Source organism: Microtus ochrogaster, unplaced genomic scaffold (assembly GCF_000317375.1).
Source record: "Microtus ochrogaster isolate Prairie Vole_2 unplaced genomic scaffold, MicOch1.0 UNK82, whole genome shotgun sequence".
Lineage (NCBI taxonomy): Eukaryota > Metazoa > Chordata > Mammalia > Rodentia > Cricetidae > Microtus > Microtus ochrogaster.
The window spans coordinates 976842-995107 of NW_004949180.1; the positions used below are offsets into that span (position 1 = coordinate 976842).

The window sequence follows — 18266 nt, forward strand, 5'->3', positions numbered from 1 at the left end:
GCCCGGCTTTTGCTTAAAATTTTTACATTCAGCCTTGAATATCTGCATGAGTTTAGGGTCAGACAAATGTCTGTCTTAGAGGCTTAGGGGATTTAGTGGCCAAATGAAGTCCCCCACACCTCTATTCATTCATTCCTGATCGTTTTCCTGAATGATCAGTGAAAATGCCATGTGGAGAAGACCGAGTATCTCATGAAATTCATACCAAACTATGTCCATTGGTCCATCTCCACTTTGTAACATCCATTGTATCATATTGTATCATTGAAGGGAACAAAAGTGGTTGGTTAAAGTGTGCTGCGCGGATTTTGCTGAACCAAACCACCCGGATATGCACGCTTGAGTGCTTATTCTATAGGCTTTTTTATACTTGGAGTCAAGTGGGACTTCAGCCAAATTTCAGGAAATCAAGTATGTACAACATTGGTCTCTCTTCTCCTCCCATCCTCTCTTTCTCTTTTCTCTTTGGGGTCAGAGGGTAAGGTCTCTTGCTGTGTAACCACGGTGGCCTCAAACCTGAGATCTTTCTTCCTTGGCCTCCCAAATCCTGGGATGCTGGGTGCGTGAGGGTTTGTGCTAATTGTCAGATGCACAGAATCTTAAATGATCTGGCACGGTGGTTCTCAACCTTCCTAATGCTCTGATCCTTTAGTACAGATCCTCATGTTGTCGTGACCCCAATCGCAAAATTATTTTTATTGCTACTTCATAACTCTAATTTTCTGCTGTTATAAGTCATAATGTATACACTGATATGCATGATATTGGATATGAAAGCCCTGTGAGAGGCTCATTTGACCCCCAAAGAAGTCGCAACCCACAGGTTGACAGTGACTGATGCAGGAGAAGGGCTCCAGAAATACCTGTGGAGAGTTATCTTAATTATGCTGACTTTTCCACTGTGGGCAGCCTTGCCCTCTAATGGCTGGAGACTGAAGGACAAGGCTCAAAAAAGCTTAGAGCCTAAGAGGGAATGATGGGCCAGGTACCATATCGAGGACATAGATGTCAGCAGGAGCATAGCAGGTGGCCTCATGATGGGGCTTCACCTAGTACAGATCCTGGACCATATAAACAGAGAGAAGGGAGCTAAAGAGCAGCACCATTCCCCGCTCTCTGTTGCTACTGGGGCTGTGATAGGATCAACTGCTTCAACCTCCTGCTGCCTCTGTTTCCTCCACTATGATGGATGATCCCCTTGGTTTGCTGCTGTCTTACAATTCTAGTTTGCTGCTGTTAGGAATCATAGTGTAAATATCCGATATGCAGGATAACCCTGAAGTGGCTGTTGTCAGAGTCCTTTACTGTAGCAAGAGGAAAAGAAACTAAGACGAGGTGTGTTGCGGAATGTTTGCTTAACTGTGCAAAGATGTCTTGCCTTTGTTTCACTATGTAAAGATGTATTGCTCTTTTTCCTTGTCTGCCTAAGGCACCTGATTGCTCCAATGAAAAACTGAATGACCAATAGCAAGGGAGGAGGTATAGGCAGGACTTCTGGGCAGGGAGAGTAGGTACAAGGAGAAATTTAGGTTCAGGGTAAGAAAGAAAAAAAACAAAACAAAACAAAACAAAAGAGATACTAGGGAGATGCTGCGGGTCAGCCAGCAAGACACGGAGGAAGCAGGAAAGCAGTACATAGCAAATGAAAGAAAGGTAAAAAACCCTGAGGCAAAACATAGATGAATAGAAAAGGGTTAAATTAAGTTAAAAGGGCCAATGGGACAAGTCTAAGCTGAGGCCGAGCATTCATAATTAATAATAAGTCTCTGTGTCTTTATTGGGGGGCTGGTTGGTGGCCCAAAGAAAATTCCAACTACAGAGGTATGTGCCATATGCCCAACATATACCAATTTCTGTACTAGGTGAAGCTTTTCGCCAGCCCCCCATCATGAGGCCGCCTGCTATGCTCCTGCTGACATCTATGCCCTGGATATGTTACCTGCCCATCATTCCCTCTTAGGCTCTAAGCTTTTCTGAGCCTTGTCCTTCAGTCTCCAGCCATTAGAGGGCAAGGCTGCTGCAGCTAACAGATTCTGTAACTTGTTTTGAGAGGCTGAAGGGAGGGAGTATTTTTCCAATTACACACTATCTAATTCAATTTACATTTATTAGAAGAACTGCCAACTATTTCATGTTAATATTGACATTTTCATAAGTGCTTGCAATTAGAATTCAAGCTGAGATCCTAATAAATCTCTTAGATGTGTTACCCTTACTTTTTTTGTCTTCAGAAGACAAAATATTTTTAACAACTTGTTTGGAGGTCAGGCAGCTTCGGGAATTTATACTGTGTATGTAAAACAGCTGGGCAGAGGAAAAATACAGCAGAGCAAAATTGGGAACAACTCTAGCGGTGTGCCAGCATTTGCAAAACAAGCGCAGGGTGTAAAATTCAAATTCTATCACAGATTAATGGAGCCACAGCTTTGCCACTTTCTGAGGCACTTCGCCCCATTGCTTCTAACCGTAGGCTCTGGCGGGCTTTTAAGGTCTTTCCCAACTGCATTTGAAACCCGGTTCTATCCGCCCACATCATTTTACTTCACACGCCACTGCGTGAGTGTGCCTGCATTTAAAGACTGTCACACAGCCCCTGAAGAGACTGTGATGGGTTTCAAGTGCACTGCCAACCTATGGGAAGGAAAAGGTAATGTCCACGTGTTAAAGTACTGTGTTCACCCAAACGCTCACTCTGTCTTATTGCCTAAAGCACAACTTCTAAAGGGAGATCTTAAATGCCGTGTGCCGTGCTCTCTGGCTTCGATTTTTAGTGAAATGCCTGACTATGAGTACACATGGGATACTCATAAATACAGCAGCTCCTGTACTACATCATTGGACTGTGTGTGTGCACATGTACAAATAGAACTCAGAGGTTAATGCCAGGTGTCAGATGTCCTTAACCACTCTCCACCCTATTTTTTTTTTTTTGATACAGGGTTTCTCCCTAAACATAAAGCTCACAAATTCAGTGAGCAAGGCTGGCCAGCAAGTCCCAAGAAGCCTCTGTGTAGGTCTTCTTAACACTGGGATTATAAGTATGTACCACCATGCCCAACTTTAAAAGAAAAACAAAATATATGTGCATGAGTGTGCGTGTGCGCATGCATGCATGTGTGTGTGTGTGTGTGTGTGTGTGTGTGTGTACATGTGCTGATACATGCTACTGGTTGCTTCTAAAGGCCACGGGTTTTCTCTTGCCACTTTGTGTAACCTACGGATCAAGCTCTGGTCGTTAGGCCTGAACGTAAGCTCCGCTGCCCTCTGATCCTTCTCCTGGGCCTGACACTCAGCTTTTTTGTGTGGATTCTGGGGACTGAACTCAGGTCCTCATGCTTGTGTGGCGAGCTCTTCACCCACTGAGCCATCTCTCCAGCCCCTGAACTTCCTTGAGACCTTTATTCATACGTATCAATTAAGTCTAGAAAACAGAAAAATTTAAGAGGGAGCAAATGCAGCTTTTTCTAAACAGGCAGAGGCTAAGATTAAAGGGGACACACTTCTCAGTGAACACACCTCTTGCAAATCAGCGAGGAAAGTGGATACGTGGCTCTCAGCCATAGCTACACATAAGTATCACTTCTGGGGCTTTAAGAAATGTAACAAAGTAACGTAATGTAAGAAAACAAAACAAAACTGGCCACATCATAGACTAGCCACATTCCTGTAGTGTATTTCAGGGATGGGGTGGTTTTGACTTGACTCCACCCCCACCCCTGCTTCCTCCACTCTCCATCCCTGTTCCCCCCCCCCCCTTGATGGTGACTCCTAGGAACAGCCAAGGCTGAGCACACAAGGCTTTAGTAAATGCCAGCCACCTGGCCCTGCAAGGTTCCATGGCTGGCCCACAGCTGGACTGCTGACTCACAGTTAGGGAGGGACAGATGAGCTCAGCTGACAGGTGGCCAGCGGGATGCACCTGGCTGTGCTCTGGTGGCCCCTGTGGTTGTTTGATGGTCCTGATGGGACCTTGCCTGGAGAAAGCAGGTCAGGAGGAATGGCTTAAGAGAACATCTGGAGAAATGCTCCCTCTCCTGCAGCTCCCCCCTCCCCCACATGGGCTCCCGCCAAATGGGTGGTTTGGTACAGAGTGAGCCTGTTTGTTCTCAGGAGTGTGCACATTTTCTAGAGTGTTCCAGCATCTGCAGCGGTTCTCTCCTCTGATCTTCATCCCTGCTGTATCTACACCCATCCCTACAGCCTCAGCGGCTTCTCCTTTCCTGGGAAGCTGGCCCAGGGCCTGCAAGGACATTCCTGGATTTCATTCTTTTCCTGATCACACAAGTGCTAGCCAGTGACAACTCAAGTCACTGCATGAACCTGTGTCTCCAGCCCTAACCTTCCCCCCCTTCTGTCTTCTTCCTTCTCTATCCCCCTTCTGCTTATCTTAAGCCTTTTAGGTTTGCACTAACTATTGCTAACCAGCAACAGCAACTGCAGGGACTTCGAACTCCCCATTGCCTCCCTGCCCCACTTGGAGCTACTCCTTGTAGGAGGACGACAAGCTGTAGACAACAGTTCTTTGTCTAATCTTACACTTGGACCATTGTAGGAACTAGCAATGCGCTGGTATTTCTACATCCATTGGGAGCTCGTCCACTCTACGTTTGTGATGTTTGGTGGTCAGAACCAGATCCATTTCTGTGTAGCTGTTCTAGTTTCCCACCACTTGGCCTGCTGGTGTTAGGATGGGTATCTTCATGTGGCCCGGCTTTATGCAGCACTTCCCAATCTTCTCTGGCAGTTGGGTTGCTGTAGTTCTCATAACTACACACGTCTTTCTGCTGACTCTTGTGTTTTCCCTCTCCTGGCAACATGAGTGATTAACACAGCTCTATGCATTGTCCTTTATTGGTGGCTTGATTTTCTCATTTGTCTCCCTGGCCCTGCCTCATTGGTGTATAGGTATGGAAGGGAGACCGGACTGATGTTGGTCTCTCACATGGGCACCACTAACACGCAGTGACACAGCCTAGCCTGGGATCCTGGTTTGTTGGTTTGTTTTGGTTGTTCTTGCTCTCTCTCTCTCTCTCTCTCTCTCTCTCTCTCTCTCTCTCTCTCTCTCTCTCATCAATTTGTTATCTGAGAAAAGGAAACTGTAACCAAGGAAATGCCTCTACAAGATTGGTCTGTGGACAAACCTGTGGAACATTTTTTTTTTAAATTAATGATAGATATGAGAAGGTCCAGACCATCGTGGGTGGGACCATCCCTGAGCAGGTGGTCCTGGGGTTTATAAGAAACTAGACTGAGCAACCCATGGAATCAGCCAGTAAGCAGTGTTCCTCCATGTCCTCTGCATCAGCTCCTGCTTCCAGGTTCCTGCCCTGATTTCCCTTAATGACGGATTACCAGCTATAAGGTGAAATAAATCCTTTCCTTCCCAAGTTACTTTTGGAAATATTGTTTTTATCACAGCAATAAAACACCTAACTAAGATAGAAACTGGCACTAGGAGTGGGGTACATGACAGACTTGACCATACGTTTTGGGGAGAATTGTGGTGGTGTTTTAACTTCGGTTTAGAAAAGCCGCTGAGTGCTCAGAGATGAGTGGGTTATATGGGAGCTTGGAAGACAGGCATTTTGCGAGCAGTGCGGATGACGACAGCTTGTGCACAGCTGATGCTCTCTGCGGACAGCTCAGGAGACAGTTGGTGGCGGTCTAGTCTCCAGCTCATGAGGCTCCAGGTTCTCTGATTCTCCTTTGTTCCCAAACTCCTTGACAGCTTTCCATTTTCCTTGTCTTTCCCTCCCCTATTTGGTTCATCTTCCCCCTCATTTGCCAGGTGACCCAAAACACTGTGCATCGCACACAGTGGCCTTTACTTATAAATTATCTGTCGTGGGCATGAAAGACTATCTCTCAGGTAGGGGATCCCGGGCCCCAGGACCTTGTCTTCCCCAATGCAGGACATTTGGGGTCCTCCAGTCTTCAGAGAGGCAGGCATACTGACCATATGACTTAATAACCCAATGCGGACACAAGCTCCAAGCAAATGAACACGGGGCACATGGTTGCCAGCAGCCTGAGATCACGAGGTATCTCTAGCAGCTGAGGATACAGGATGGGGTCCCGTGAGGCCATATGAGACCTTAGCAGACCTGACACATCAGGGGCCATGAAAAGCAGTGGCCTCTTCAGGATCCTCCAGCTGAGAAGCTCCAGCCTAGAGTTAGAGATAGATGGTCCCTTTCACTAGAACACTATCAGCTGCCTCTTGAAAAGTCACTAGTGAGGAAAGGGACCATTTTTAGGCCACAAAAATCCATTAACAAAACTGAGGGTATAGATGCACCAATACTGATATGTGTTCTTTGAGGATTTTAGGTTCCCATGGAGGTTTCTAAGTTTTGTATGGATTAACTGGCTCTCTCAATAACCCATGAGAAAGGCTAAGAAAATAATCAATAGTCCCATTTTACAGATCAGACAAATGAGGCCTACAGAGGCCAATCTCTGGCAGTCACTAGCTAACACAGTGACACCAAGTCCAAGGCCCTTAGCTTGGCCTGCAATCAGAGACCAACTCCATAGCAGTAAAGAGCACACGCTTCCTTTCTAGCCTCTAGAAAGAATCTGGAAACATAGTTATCCGCTGAAATACATATATATCAAACCCTTTACTGGATTTCTTCTTAAAGAAAAATGTTTCAGAATGGAGATAAAACCCGAGGCTTCATTCCCAGGATGACTGAGACATCAGCTGGTGAAGAAGGAGTGGAAATTTCCACTCGCCAGCATTTCACACTTATAACTCCCAAGCTAACCATGTCCAGAGTCCAAATGTTCAGGCAAATTAAACTGCGTAACTTATTACAGAAGGGGGACATTTGAGGGACAGGAAGACCAGTGAAAGGGTAAGAGGAGAGGGCAGAGCACTGGAGAGGAAGTTTTTGAGCAGGAAACAATGGCACAAAAAAGATGCATAGTCACAAAAAAGTCATAAGGAAACCCACAATTTTCTACGCTAACTCAAACAATTAGTAATAATAATAATAAAAAAGCAAAAGCCAGCTGAGTCTGACCCACTGTCAGGCTTCTCCAGGATCTAAGAGGGCCAGCATGACTCACTGGATTCCTTACGAATTCAAAAGCTGTCAATTACGCAGCCTTTCTTTGAAACATGCATTATTTCCATGGGTTTCAGCCAAGCTGAATGACTCGTATCACAGAGGCGGCTTACTCAATGGGAACATGCTCCCCACGCCATCCTGCCCTTCCAGTAGTGGGGCGGCCTACTGGGGCAGCAGCTAGGCCTGAGGATGAAGTTCAACATGATAAACATTCCACGATTGAAGTGTGCACAGCTGTCAGGAAAAGTCAAGCAGGAGTTCTAGCTGCACAGCTGGCTGAGCTAAAAGAACAGCATGAGAAAGCCAGTCTTACAGAGGCTTAGAGCAGAAGGGGCTAGGCTTGGCAGGGAAGGCCCTTGTCTTGGGGTTACTATTGTTGTGATGAAACGCCATGACCAACAGCAACTTGTGACAGAAAGGGTTGATTTAATTCACAGTTCCCTATAGCTGTTGATCAAAAGCAGTCAGGGCAGAACTGGAACCTGGAGGCAGGAACTGATGCAGAGGCCATGGAGGGGTGCTGCTTACTGGCTTGCTCAGCCTGTTTTTTTTTTTTTTATAGAACCTTGGGACCAGCAGCCCAGGGATGGCACCACCCACCATGGGCTGCTAATTAATTCCATTAATTACTAATTAAGAAAATGCTCTACAGACATGCCTCCAACCTCATCTATGAAGGCATTTTCTCAGTCGGGTTTCCCTCCTCTCAGATGATTCTAGCCTGTGTCAAGTTGGTATAAATTAGCCAACGTAGCCCTGCTGCTTGCTTTCCTCTCAAAACCCTCAGTTGCTTCTAGCTCATGTTCTCATACAGAGGGCCTGGGCTGCTGGTACCTTCCTGCCAGCCTCACACTGTGGGGCTGAGGAGACAAAGATGATTGAGCCTGTGGCCACTGCCTTTCTTCCTGCCAGTCATCTGTGCGTCGTTAATTTATCTAAACATTATTCTCTGGTAAATGCCAATAAAGAATGTTTTAAAAAGAAGCAGCAAGTTTGACAAAAACTAGATGCTTCTAGAAACTATAAAGAACAGGATAAGGCTTCAATGTTTGAAAACAAATGCCCACCCCAGTTTTGAGAAAATGGTTGATGTATTCCAGGCTGGCTTCAAGCTCTCTCTATCTGAAGATGACCTTGAACTTCCCACTTCCACCTCCCAGCCGCTGGTGCCAGTTTATGAAATGCTGGGGATCAATCCTGGCGCTTCATGTAAACTAGGCGAGCACTCTACCAAGAGAGCTATAGCCCCACCTCAAACAAACGATTTTAGCGGTTATGTCTCTATAACAACAAAGACATGTTGGTGCCCTTACAGCAGCTGACCCTACAGGAGACCGTTCTGCCCAGAAAACACAGCACTTCGCTGGGTTCTCTTTTTCTTTACATTTAGAAGGTAAAACATAAGGTCTGAGGGGGTGTTTGTCACACTGCGGGATTGAGAGGTTTGTGCTCTATCCAGTCCCACACCTGTGTAAAGTGACCTCACCACCTCCGCAAGGCACAGAGTCCAGCATCACTTTCCATCTTTTTCCAAACCACCCACGACAGCAAGGTACCACCTCTCTTCGGCCCCTTCCGCTAGGAGCCTTCTCAGCTGTGTGCTCAGAAGCTCCACCGGACTCTGGGCCAAGAGCACACTGAGATTTTTGGCAACTGGTTAAAGCAAGAGGCTTCAGGGCACTGAGATCTGGAATAGAGCCCCGATTCACGCCAGCACTGAGTCTGTGGGCATGTGGCATACAGGGAGTGGCCTGGTGCAGTGTCCCCAAGGGGGGTGGCCTGCTCAGTTCAGCTGAGGTGGCACCCTTTCAGTTTTGCTGAGCAGACATTAAGAACAAACAATACTCTTTTTTGATGTACACAAGTGACCATCCAGGCTTGCCAAACTGAAGATGGTTCTGACCGGGACAATTTTATGGCATGGGACTAGAGAGATGGAAAAAAAAAAACCTAAAACAAAAAAGACGTTTCAGCTATTTAAAAAGAAACAGGCAATAGAGTATCTTCCAAATAAATAAACTATTCTCTGAAGAAGAAAACAGCCTTGAACGGGATCAGGCCAGGGCAGATGGGGTAACTTGGACTCCCTTCTTACCCCCGCCCCCGGTTTTCCCTCTGCCACACTGGGGAGCCTGGCCAAGAAGCAATCTGGTGAGCTCAGCTGAAATAGTCATGTCCAGAGCACAGTGTTCATTTCTGGGAAAGGGGCAACGTCGAGACACTGAGAGTAGAATTCCATCAGAAAATGTCCCTGGAACCACTCAAGTCAAAAGCCACCCAGGCACTTACCAGTGCAATGTTCAAAATTGGGGAGTCTTAAAAAAAATAAATATAGGCCTGGGAGGTAGCTTGGTGACGGAGCACTTGCCTAGCAAGTGTGAAGCCTTGGATATGATTCTCAGCCCTAAAAACAACAAGAAGGAAGAGAAAACTATACCGCTCTACCATGCCCCACTCCCTATATGCAAGTTCTCCTTCTAAAGACTGTAGAGTATGACTTACACAAACTTAGGAGGATTGTGACATATGGGATGCGCTATAGCAGTGGTACTCAAGCTGTGGGTCACCACCCCCTTTGGGGTCAAAAGACCCTTTCACAGGGGTCACACATCAGATATCCTGCATATAAGATATTTACATTATGATTCATAATTGTATCAAAATTACAACTGTGAAGTAGCAACGAAATAATTTTACGGTGGGGTGGGGATCACGACAACATGCAGATCTCTACTAAAGGGTTGTAGCATCGGGAAGGTTGAGGACCACTGATCTACAGGACAGCACTGAAGTTTGACAGAGTAGAAGAGTCCAGATGATTCTCCTCAGCTCCCGTCTGCTCTTGAAAGAGAGAACTTAGAAGACTCATGTCCTCCCATGGAGATTCCCAAACAACCCAGGCTGACGCTAGAACAGAGTTGCTCTCCAAGAACCGACAGTGGCGCCCTGTCATAGAGGACAACATCCACGCAGCTCACTGAACACAGAGAGACTGAGCTCGTGTCTGCACGGAGCCTTCAACCCTACATTCCAGTCTCTCTGGTGTGCAAAGGTGGCCTGCTACTGAAGGAGAATCCTGGACACCAACCCAGCCCAAAACTTTGACCTGCAGGACGTCCTGCCTGCGAGATGGGCTGGGCAATGATACTGCAGAACTTGTATGAGTGGCCAACCAGTATCTGGGTTTACCTTGAGACTCACTCCACAAGAGGGAGCCCATGACCTACACTGCCTGCATGGCCAGGGACTGGGGAGACCAGGTAACTCAGAGACCTAGGGTAGAACCAAACACAACTGGGAAAAAAACAATGAAACAATGTCTAATAGATCGGTGCCTTATTCAGTCATCAGCAGAGAGGCTTCCCCCACAGCACATGAGAATGGGTGCAGAAACCCATAGCCAGACATCACGCGGAGACAGTCTAATTTGTAGGTCCCTATTGGGTCCCTCTCCACAGAGCTTGGGGACCCCATGAATACAGAGGAGGAGGAAAATCTATAAGAGTCAGTGGGGATCAGCAGGAGAACATGGCCCACTGAGTCAACTAAGTAGGGCTCATGTGGCCTCACAGAGACCCAAGTGGCAAGCACCGTGCCTGCATGGGTCCCTGCAAGGTCCTCTGCATATATGTTATGACTGCTAGCTTGATGTTTTTGTGGGACTCCTAATTGTGGCAGTGATGTGTCTCTGACTCTTTGCCTGCTCTTGGGACCCTTTTCCTCCTATTGGGTTGCCTTGTCCAGCCTTGATAATGAGGGCTTTTGCTTCATTTTATTGTATCTTGTTTTGTCAGATTTGGTTGTTGTCTCTTAGAGTTCTGCTCCTTTCTGAATGAAAACAGTGTGGGGTGGGTCTAGGACATAGGGGAGGTTGTGGGGAGGTAGAAGGAGTGGAGGAAGGGGAAACTGTGGTTGACATATATTGTGTGAGAGAAAAATCTATTTTTAATAAAACAAAGACGATTCATGTCTGTATCTTTGGCTTCTCAGCACTTTCTTAGTATTAAGGTATTAAGACTAAGTCAGACCTTTGAAATATATTTTTAATTAAATAAAATGTACTCTTTTAAAAACAACATAAATCCATTGTAAGAGTCAATACAAATAACAAAGATAACTAGAAAACACTATTCCTTTGGGAGGTGATTCTGTATTTTGAGTACATACATCATGTCACTGAATCAAAAATATATCAGTATCCATGCTCCTAACTGCAATTTAAAGACAAAGATTAGGGCACTTGACACCATAAACTAAAACAAAACAAAACAAAAATTTAAAAAATCCCTGAAGCTTCAGGTAAATGAAGAAACATTGAAATGCTTAGAAATCTTAAAGAGTTATTACATGAGATACCTTGGGGGAATACCAAGTCTAAACATGAAGCCCATGCACGTTTCATAGACAATATCCTAGAACTAATGCTATGCGGTGTTCACAGTGCGCATACATTTCTGATGACGATGTCAGTGGGGTTGGGGTACAGTATGTCGATTCTCAGAGTGATTTGAGGGCATTGTGGATTTTCATAAAAGGATGCTCAGCCTGTACTGGTGGGAAGCAGACAGATTTGAGTCTGGTCTGGGCCGGCCTACCACCTGGAAGCACATGGATGAATAAGGTGTTTAACCTGTCCTCTGTATCTCTTGTACAGATCTTAAGATGTGAAAGTGACACCATGGTGACCTCCACAAGTGACCTGAGAATGAAACACATACCGAGATTTTTTTTTAAGCATCAAAGGGGGGTTGGGTATTGTGATGACACTGTTGCTACCCTCTCTTGGTGACAAGGCTGGTGATGGGGACCAGTAGGAGCAGACACAGGTGCTGAGTACATGCTACTCCAGTTGTGGGATCACATCTGCACCCAATGCCTCAGCACATCTGGCCCTGGCCGTGCCCTTGCCCAACAGCACAAGATAACCTGGGAAACTCACCGGGCTCTCACACGCAGAGGGCATGATTTCTGCCTCCTAAGCGTGGGGCTCACAGCTCCTCAACGAGCTTTTGTCACCAACTCACTAAGAGATGAGAAATATGTCTTTTATTCTGGTGCATGGCAGGCTGGTCTATGGCACACAGCTCTGCCTTCCATTTTTTTTGTGAGTAATTCCTTTTTTGAAACAACTGGAGGCCAACAATAGCATCCTTTATGGAGATTCAGAAACACCAAGTGGCACACGGGAGCCAGTCATCGACAGCGCGGGAGAAAAGCAGGACTTGAAGCCAGAAGGCTAGAAGACCATCAGCTGGTTGTCAGACCAGCAACGGCCAGGTACACTGTCAGGGGAACAGGACATCTAGGTCCCTTTGGAATCTCAAGGTCCCCATGTGGAAACCCACTCTCTGGAGAGGTTGCCATGGGAACTGAATAGGATCAAGAGTGAGAACAGACTTTGCAGCCCTCTGCAAAGAGAGATCTTGAAACACATCTGTTCTTAACGATGGGAGTGGCCCCTCGGGACTCCCAAGGAACGTCCTACAACTCAGCAATAAAGACAAACTGAGCAAAGCAAATCTGGGATCAGTCGAGGTGTTCTGGTCACCTGGAACAAGTTCTCACCCACAGAGCCTTCCGAGGTACAGGAGCTCCCAGCCAGGACTCCCCGCTCGGGCCTGCTGCAGAACTTACCAGGTAGCGTTCCTCCTGCCTCATGCTGGGGGTGCGGATCATGTGATTCTGTTCCCCTCTCCAGTCTCCGAAGCGACGGAAGAAATAGTTGGATAGAAACCTACTGACGGGGTCTCTAATGATGTTGATGTAGACGGGCTGGTCTCCTCCAAACCTAACACACGGGCACACAAACAGGAAACTCATTACAATTCATCCCTGCTGCAAGAAAATAAGGCCTGCTGGGACAGATTTTCCTTCTAGGTTGACTTAATCCAACCATTGCCCATCTGCTAAAGTGCCTCCCACCACTATGACAGGCAACTGGAAATTGGGAGGCATTTTGTTACCATGCAGGAAACAGGAACACATGATCCAGGTGCCCATAAGGACACTGAGAGACCAGGTTTCTTTCTCTCTTTCTTTCTTTCTTTCTTTCTTTCTTTCTTTCTTTCTTTCTTTCTTTCTTTCTTTCTTTTTATTTTTTTTTTTTTTTGCACAGCCCTATCCCTTTTATGCCATGTGACAGTGTTAAGGTACAAATGTCTGGTTTTCTCAGTAGGTCCAGCTTTGCTAAGGACAAGACTTTGTATTTCCAGGGGGTACAAAACCCCCGGCATACAGGGGACCCTCAGCAGTTGTTTCAATTTACTGCTTGACTCCAAATGCCTTGGTGGCTACACAGGCCTTCTATAACACTATAATTCGCATCGTCTCAGCCAGGTGCTCTAGGGAGTGGACTGGAAGCAGTCACCATCCCTGAGGATTCAACAGTCACTAGGTTCTTAATACTTGACCCAGCAAACGCAGGGAAGATCTCCGATCTTCTGTGGACTACAAACTGGACTTATCCCCGTTATACCCGGGGAAACTGAGGCAGAAAGAGGCTAAACAATTTGTGACTCTGCCAGGAGATGAACACAGGTCGTCCTGGATCCAGAATCTTCAGTTTTGTCCGTAGAAAGGAAATCCCAGAGTTAAGAAACATAATGATGCAGAATTACAAATCAAGATGATTATCCCCAAGGACTGGAACCATTCCCCGGCACGGAGGAGATGATTTGGGGTTTGAGGACAGCCTAAGCTACACAATGAGACTCCATCAGGAAACAACAACTGCATTAGTATCTATCAGGCATGGCCAGCACTTGACATGGTGATGGATGCCGTCATCTATAAGGTCTGTACTGTAGAGCTATGCAAAGACCTGGACAGTGTTTCCCACTGTGTTAAGAAGGCTTCCAGGTTTTGTGTTGGGCTGCATGCGTGGCTCTCCCGGGGAGGACTTGGGCTGAGGGCCACAGGGTGGCCATTCTGGATGGCTTCTCTAGCTTTAATACTTCCACAAGGATTCCGCATTTGCAGTAAGAACCTGTTTTAAAGGCAAGGCCTTCAAGATCCATATTAGGAAGATGAAATTCCATTCAGGGCTCCTTCCCGCTTCTCTGAACTGCTTCAAGAAAGTGACCCCAGAGAGGACTATGGTAAGACCTCAGGCTCTGGGCAGAGGTACTTTCTAGTGACCTTGGGAGAGAACCCATGGCCCTGTGATGAGGTTCTAGTGACTTCCAGAGAGAACCTACAGCTTCCATCTGATGAAAGTGCTTGGCATTGCTCCAAGAGACAGAAAACACTCAGATAAAATGGCTGGACAGGAGCCAGTACCCACCTCTCTTGCTAGAGGACTCTGCTCACCACTTAAAACCCAGCCTGAGTCATAATCATATAACTTCAGCCACTGTTCTGTTGGTTTTTTGGAGACAGGGTCTCACGCAGCTCTAAGGCTGCCCTGAACTCTTGACTTCAGGTGCACCAGGTTTTATATTCCGTTAGCACCTAACCCCAGTGTGCTCCATCCCTGAATTCTGGCTTTCCTACTGTGTTGACATGTCTGTCTCTCACAACAGACTGGGTGCCTCCTATGGCCATAGACTACGTCATCTAGTAGTGGACAGCACACAGTAGGCCCTTAACAGATGGTAACTAAATACAGAAATCAGTGCTTTCATGCATGCTTCCTGGCTGTTCAATTCTATCAGTATAAGGGTTGTACTGCCAGAGCAAAGTAGATATAACGAGCCACCAATATGTTTGTGTGTATTAATTCACACACAGCGGAGCCCAGCATATTTGCATTTTTAAAGATACTCAGTAAGAAGGCACTAAAAACTGGGGACATGGCTCAGTCAGTAAAGCACTTGCTTTCCAAGAGGAGCTGAATTTGGTCCCCATGTAGAAAGCTGGGCATGGAGGCATGTGCTCACAATGCCAGCAATGGTGACATGAGAGATAGGGAAAGGAGGACCCTGGAGCTTATCGGCCAGAGAGTCCCTGTCACAAACAAGGCAACTGAGAAATGATGTTCAAGGTTGTCATCACACACACAAACACGCATGGATGTGCTCGTGTGTGCATGCACACACAAGCAAGAAGATTCTAAAGGAACACAAAGGAAGGATTCTCCAACAGTAAATTTCAGTCCCCAGGACGCAAACCTGCTATTCTGGACTCCCCAGTACTGTCATATAGGAAAACAGGCTACACCAAAGTGAGGTTAGCCCTGCTATAATGAATCTTGTCCGTTCGTAGATGTAGGCAAGAGGACATCTGTGCTACAGGACAGACAGCTACTCTAGTCCTAGGAGTTAGCTATACTTATCACCAGCTAACCTGCGAAAATACAAATATCCTCTTAACAAACTGGGCTCATAATGATGACAAACAGGAACTACAGCAATAATCCACAGAACAGGAAGATGAAGAACACACGGTCAGTCTACAGACCCCAGCGCTCTAACCACCTTTGGGTAAGGAACAATCACCAATGCCGACCAGCAGAACATCTCAACCATATCAAACAAAACACAGCATCTCACTGGACATGAAGATAAAGGCATGAAGATGGCTGCGCAAGCCAGCAGACTTTGCTCTCTGACTTGCATTGAGGGGAGAGAAGCAGAGCCAACATTTGCTGTGGGAAGCTGATGAAAATGGCCTGAAGGAAAGACGAGGAGTGACTGGCTGATGACATCAGGGTTCCTGCTCATTGAGGAAGATAAAATGATAAGGAAAAAAAAAGAAAAGAAGAAAGGAAGGAAGGAAAAAGAAAGAAAGAAAGAAAGAAAGAAAGAAAGAAAGAAAGAAAGAAAGAAAGGAAAAAGAAAGGAAGAAATTTATGAGGGAAACCGAGGGAAACTCAAAGTATGTGTGTCCTTGTGAATGCACTCATAACCTATAGTACAAGGCTGAGGAAGGCTGCTACCTGAGAAAGACAAATTCAGCAGATATCAATAGGGAGAGCTCACAATAAAGCTCTCCCCTTGAACTTCAACTTCTAGGTCTGGGTAAGTAGGTGGAGACAGTGTTAAACATCCTGCATCTACTTTTAATTTTTGTTTTCGAAGACTGAAGCTTCTGGATCATTTTTAAAGGGAGCCGATCAAAAGGGATCCCGCCGCTTGTGAGGATAAGAGCAAAGCCAACATCTAGAAAAGAGATGGGAACTCAGTGAATTGTAGAAGTGCTAGGATCTGGCTTGCTCTGTTGAAAAGGACACCTTCAAGGGCATCTGGCTTCAGGCTCTGTTCCCATAGTAATTCAGACTTCACTTGAGAAAGTGTCAAATGCCTCAGCTGGCATCACACAGCCAGCCTGGAGGCTAAGCCCCTGTGTTCCTTTGTTCTCCTTTGCTTTCTTTCACAAGTCGGTGTTGGCATTGGGGCTACCACTTGATCTGTGGAAACAGAAGTAGGAACAACAGTTGGGGGTGTCAGGTAGAACCCTGAATAAAGAGGAGGAATAAGAAGAGTTGAGGGAGCCAGGTGGTGGTGGTGGCGCAGGCCTTTAATCCCAGCATTTGGGAGGCAGAGGCAAGTAAGTCTGTGAGTTCAAGGCCAAGCCTGGTCTACAAAGCTACTTGCAGGATTCCCCGGGGCTACACATGGAAACCCAGACTCAAAAAACTAAAACCAAAACAAAAAGGTTAAGGGAAGAAGATTTGGCATTTTTAGCATGAGAGCCCCTATGGTTTACTTGACCCCTTCAGCGGCTTCAAGTTCTAATGTATTTTAGGAAGTTGCCACAGCTAGGAGAATTCAACTGAGGGTGTGAGAGACTCTAGACAGGGACAGAATATTATCCTCTGGTCCCCACAAAAGCTCAGGAGACAAACAACAAAGGCGGGAAAGGTCAAGAGAGACAAGCAGAACTGAGTGTGTCACTGTCGTTCGAGAACGTGATCCAAGACACACTCCAGAGAGGCTGCTGATGTGGAAGAGTTGAGATTTTAAAAAAATGTGTGTGTGTGTGTGTGTGTGTGTGTGTGTGTGTGTATTATGTATCTATGTATACACACAGACACATACATATGTATGCATGTATATGTATATATCTATACATACACACTCACACAGACACACATACGTGTATATATGTATGTATATGATGTATATGGATATGTATACATCTACACACACACACACATGTCCTAAAGTTACTTCAATAATCAGTGCAAATCATACAAAGCTACAACACAAACACGAAAGGCCCATCTTCGACATCCCAACACAGAACCGCACCTTCTAGGCCTCCCTTCATCCAGAGGAATAAACATTTGCCTGACCCAAATTTCCAAGGAGTTCAAAATAGGTATCAAAGAACACCCTAGGAAAAACCGTGCAAACCCAGGCCAAACCTGAGCTCTCTGCTGAGCTGGCAGGACTCTGACAGGAAGCCGGCTCCAGAGTAACTGCAGAAACACCTATTGGTGGGATGAACAGGACTGCAAATGGCCGAAGGGTTCCTTTGGACTCAGAGGAAAAATGAACAAAGATGTAGGACTTGAGGCCACGGGTACAGGAAGTCAGCTCACTAGCCAACTGCCAAGAGCTCACGTGACAGCGTTTACATTGCTGCTCTTGACTACATGTCAGATAGGAATGCCATTCTCAATGGAGAAAAATAAATGCAGAAAAAAACAAAACAAGAACCCGCTATGAACGCAGGTCCTTCAAGACTTCGCGGTATGCATATTGTGAACACATATGTGAGAGAAAGGGACTGGACTGGGGGCGGAGCCGGGTCCAGCCTGATTCTGACAGTCTGCTCAGCAGCAAGGACATCGCTACAAGTTAACGATGCATAAAAGTTCAGAAATACCACCAAAGGACACAGCACTCTAGCCTGGCCTCTTCATCTGGCTTCGCACACCAGCAGCGTTTGCTGGTTGTAGGGGCAGCTTTCTCTAGAGCAGTTCAGAAGCATTTATGCTTAGAATTCAAAACAGCGCTCAGATTGCAGGGTCTCTAACAATTCCCATCTCAGCTGTTCTCCTTACTCCTTGTGTTCTTCTGGGGGGGGGGGGACTGTCTCTGTGGAGCCACAGTTTGCTACTTAGACGGAAGAAAGACACACCCCTGAAAAAGAAGGCAAACTCACTCTTAATACCCTGGTTCTGTGAATTTAACAGTGGTCCTGCCAAGGAATCGTGTTCATCTTGTAATTTTCCTCATGCTTGTGCACATCTTAGAGCTAAGGCCCTGGACCTGGGCTACCGGGAGAGAAGAACAGAGGGGATGA

The 18266-nt window shown here is 46.3% G+C and overlaps 1 protein-coding gene across 1 annotated transcript in view; it reads right to left on the bottom strand.

The window, feature by feature from the left end:
* Ust (uronyl 2-sulfotransferase) overlaps nucleotides 1-18266 on the bottom strand; it is a 285177-nt gene that overhangs the window by 80990 nt on the left and 185921 nt on the right. The window contains exon 5 of the mRNA XM_013354990.2: nucleotides 12711-12864. Coding sequence (XP_013210444.2) covers nucleotides 12711-12864 — 154 coding nt within the window. The remainder of the gene's footprint in view (nucleotides 1-12710; nucleotides 12865-18266) is intronic.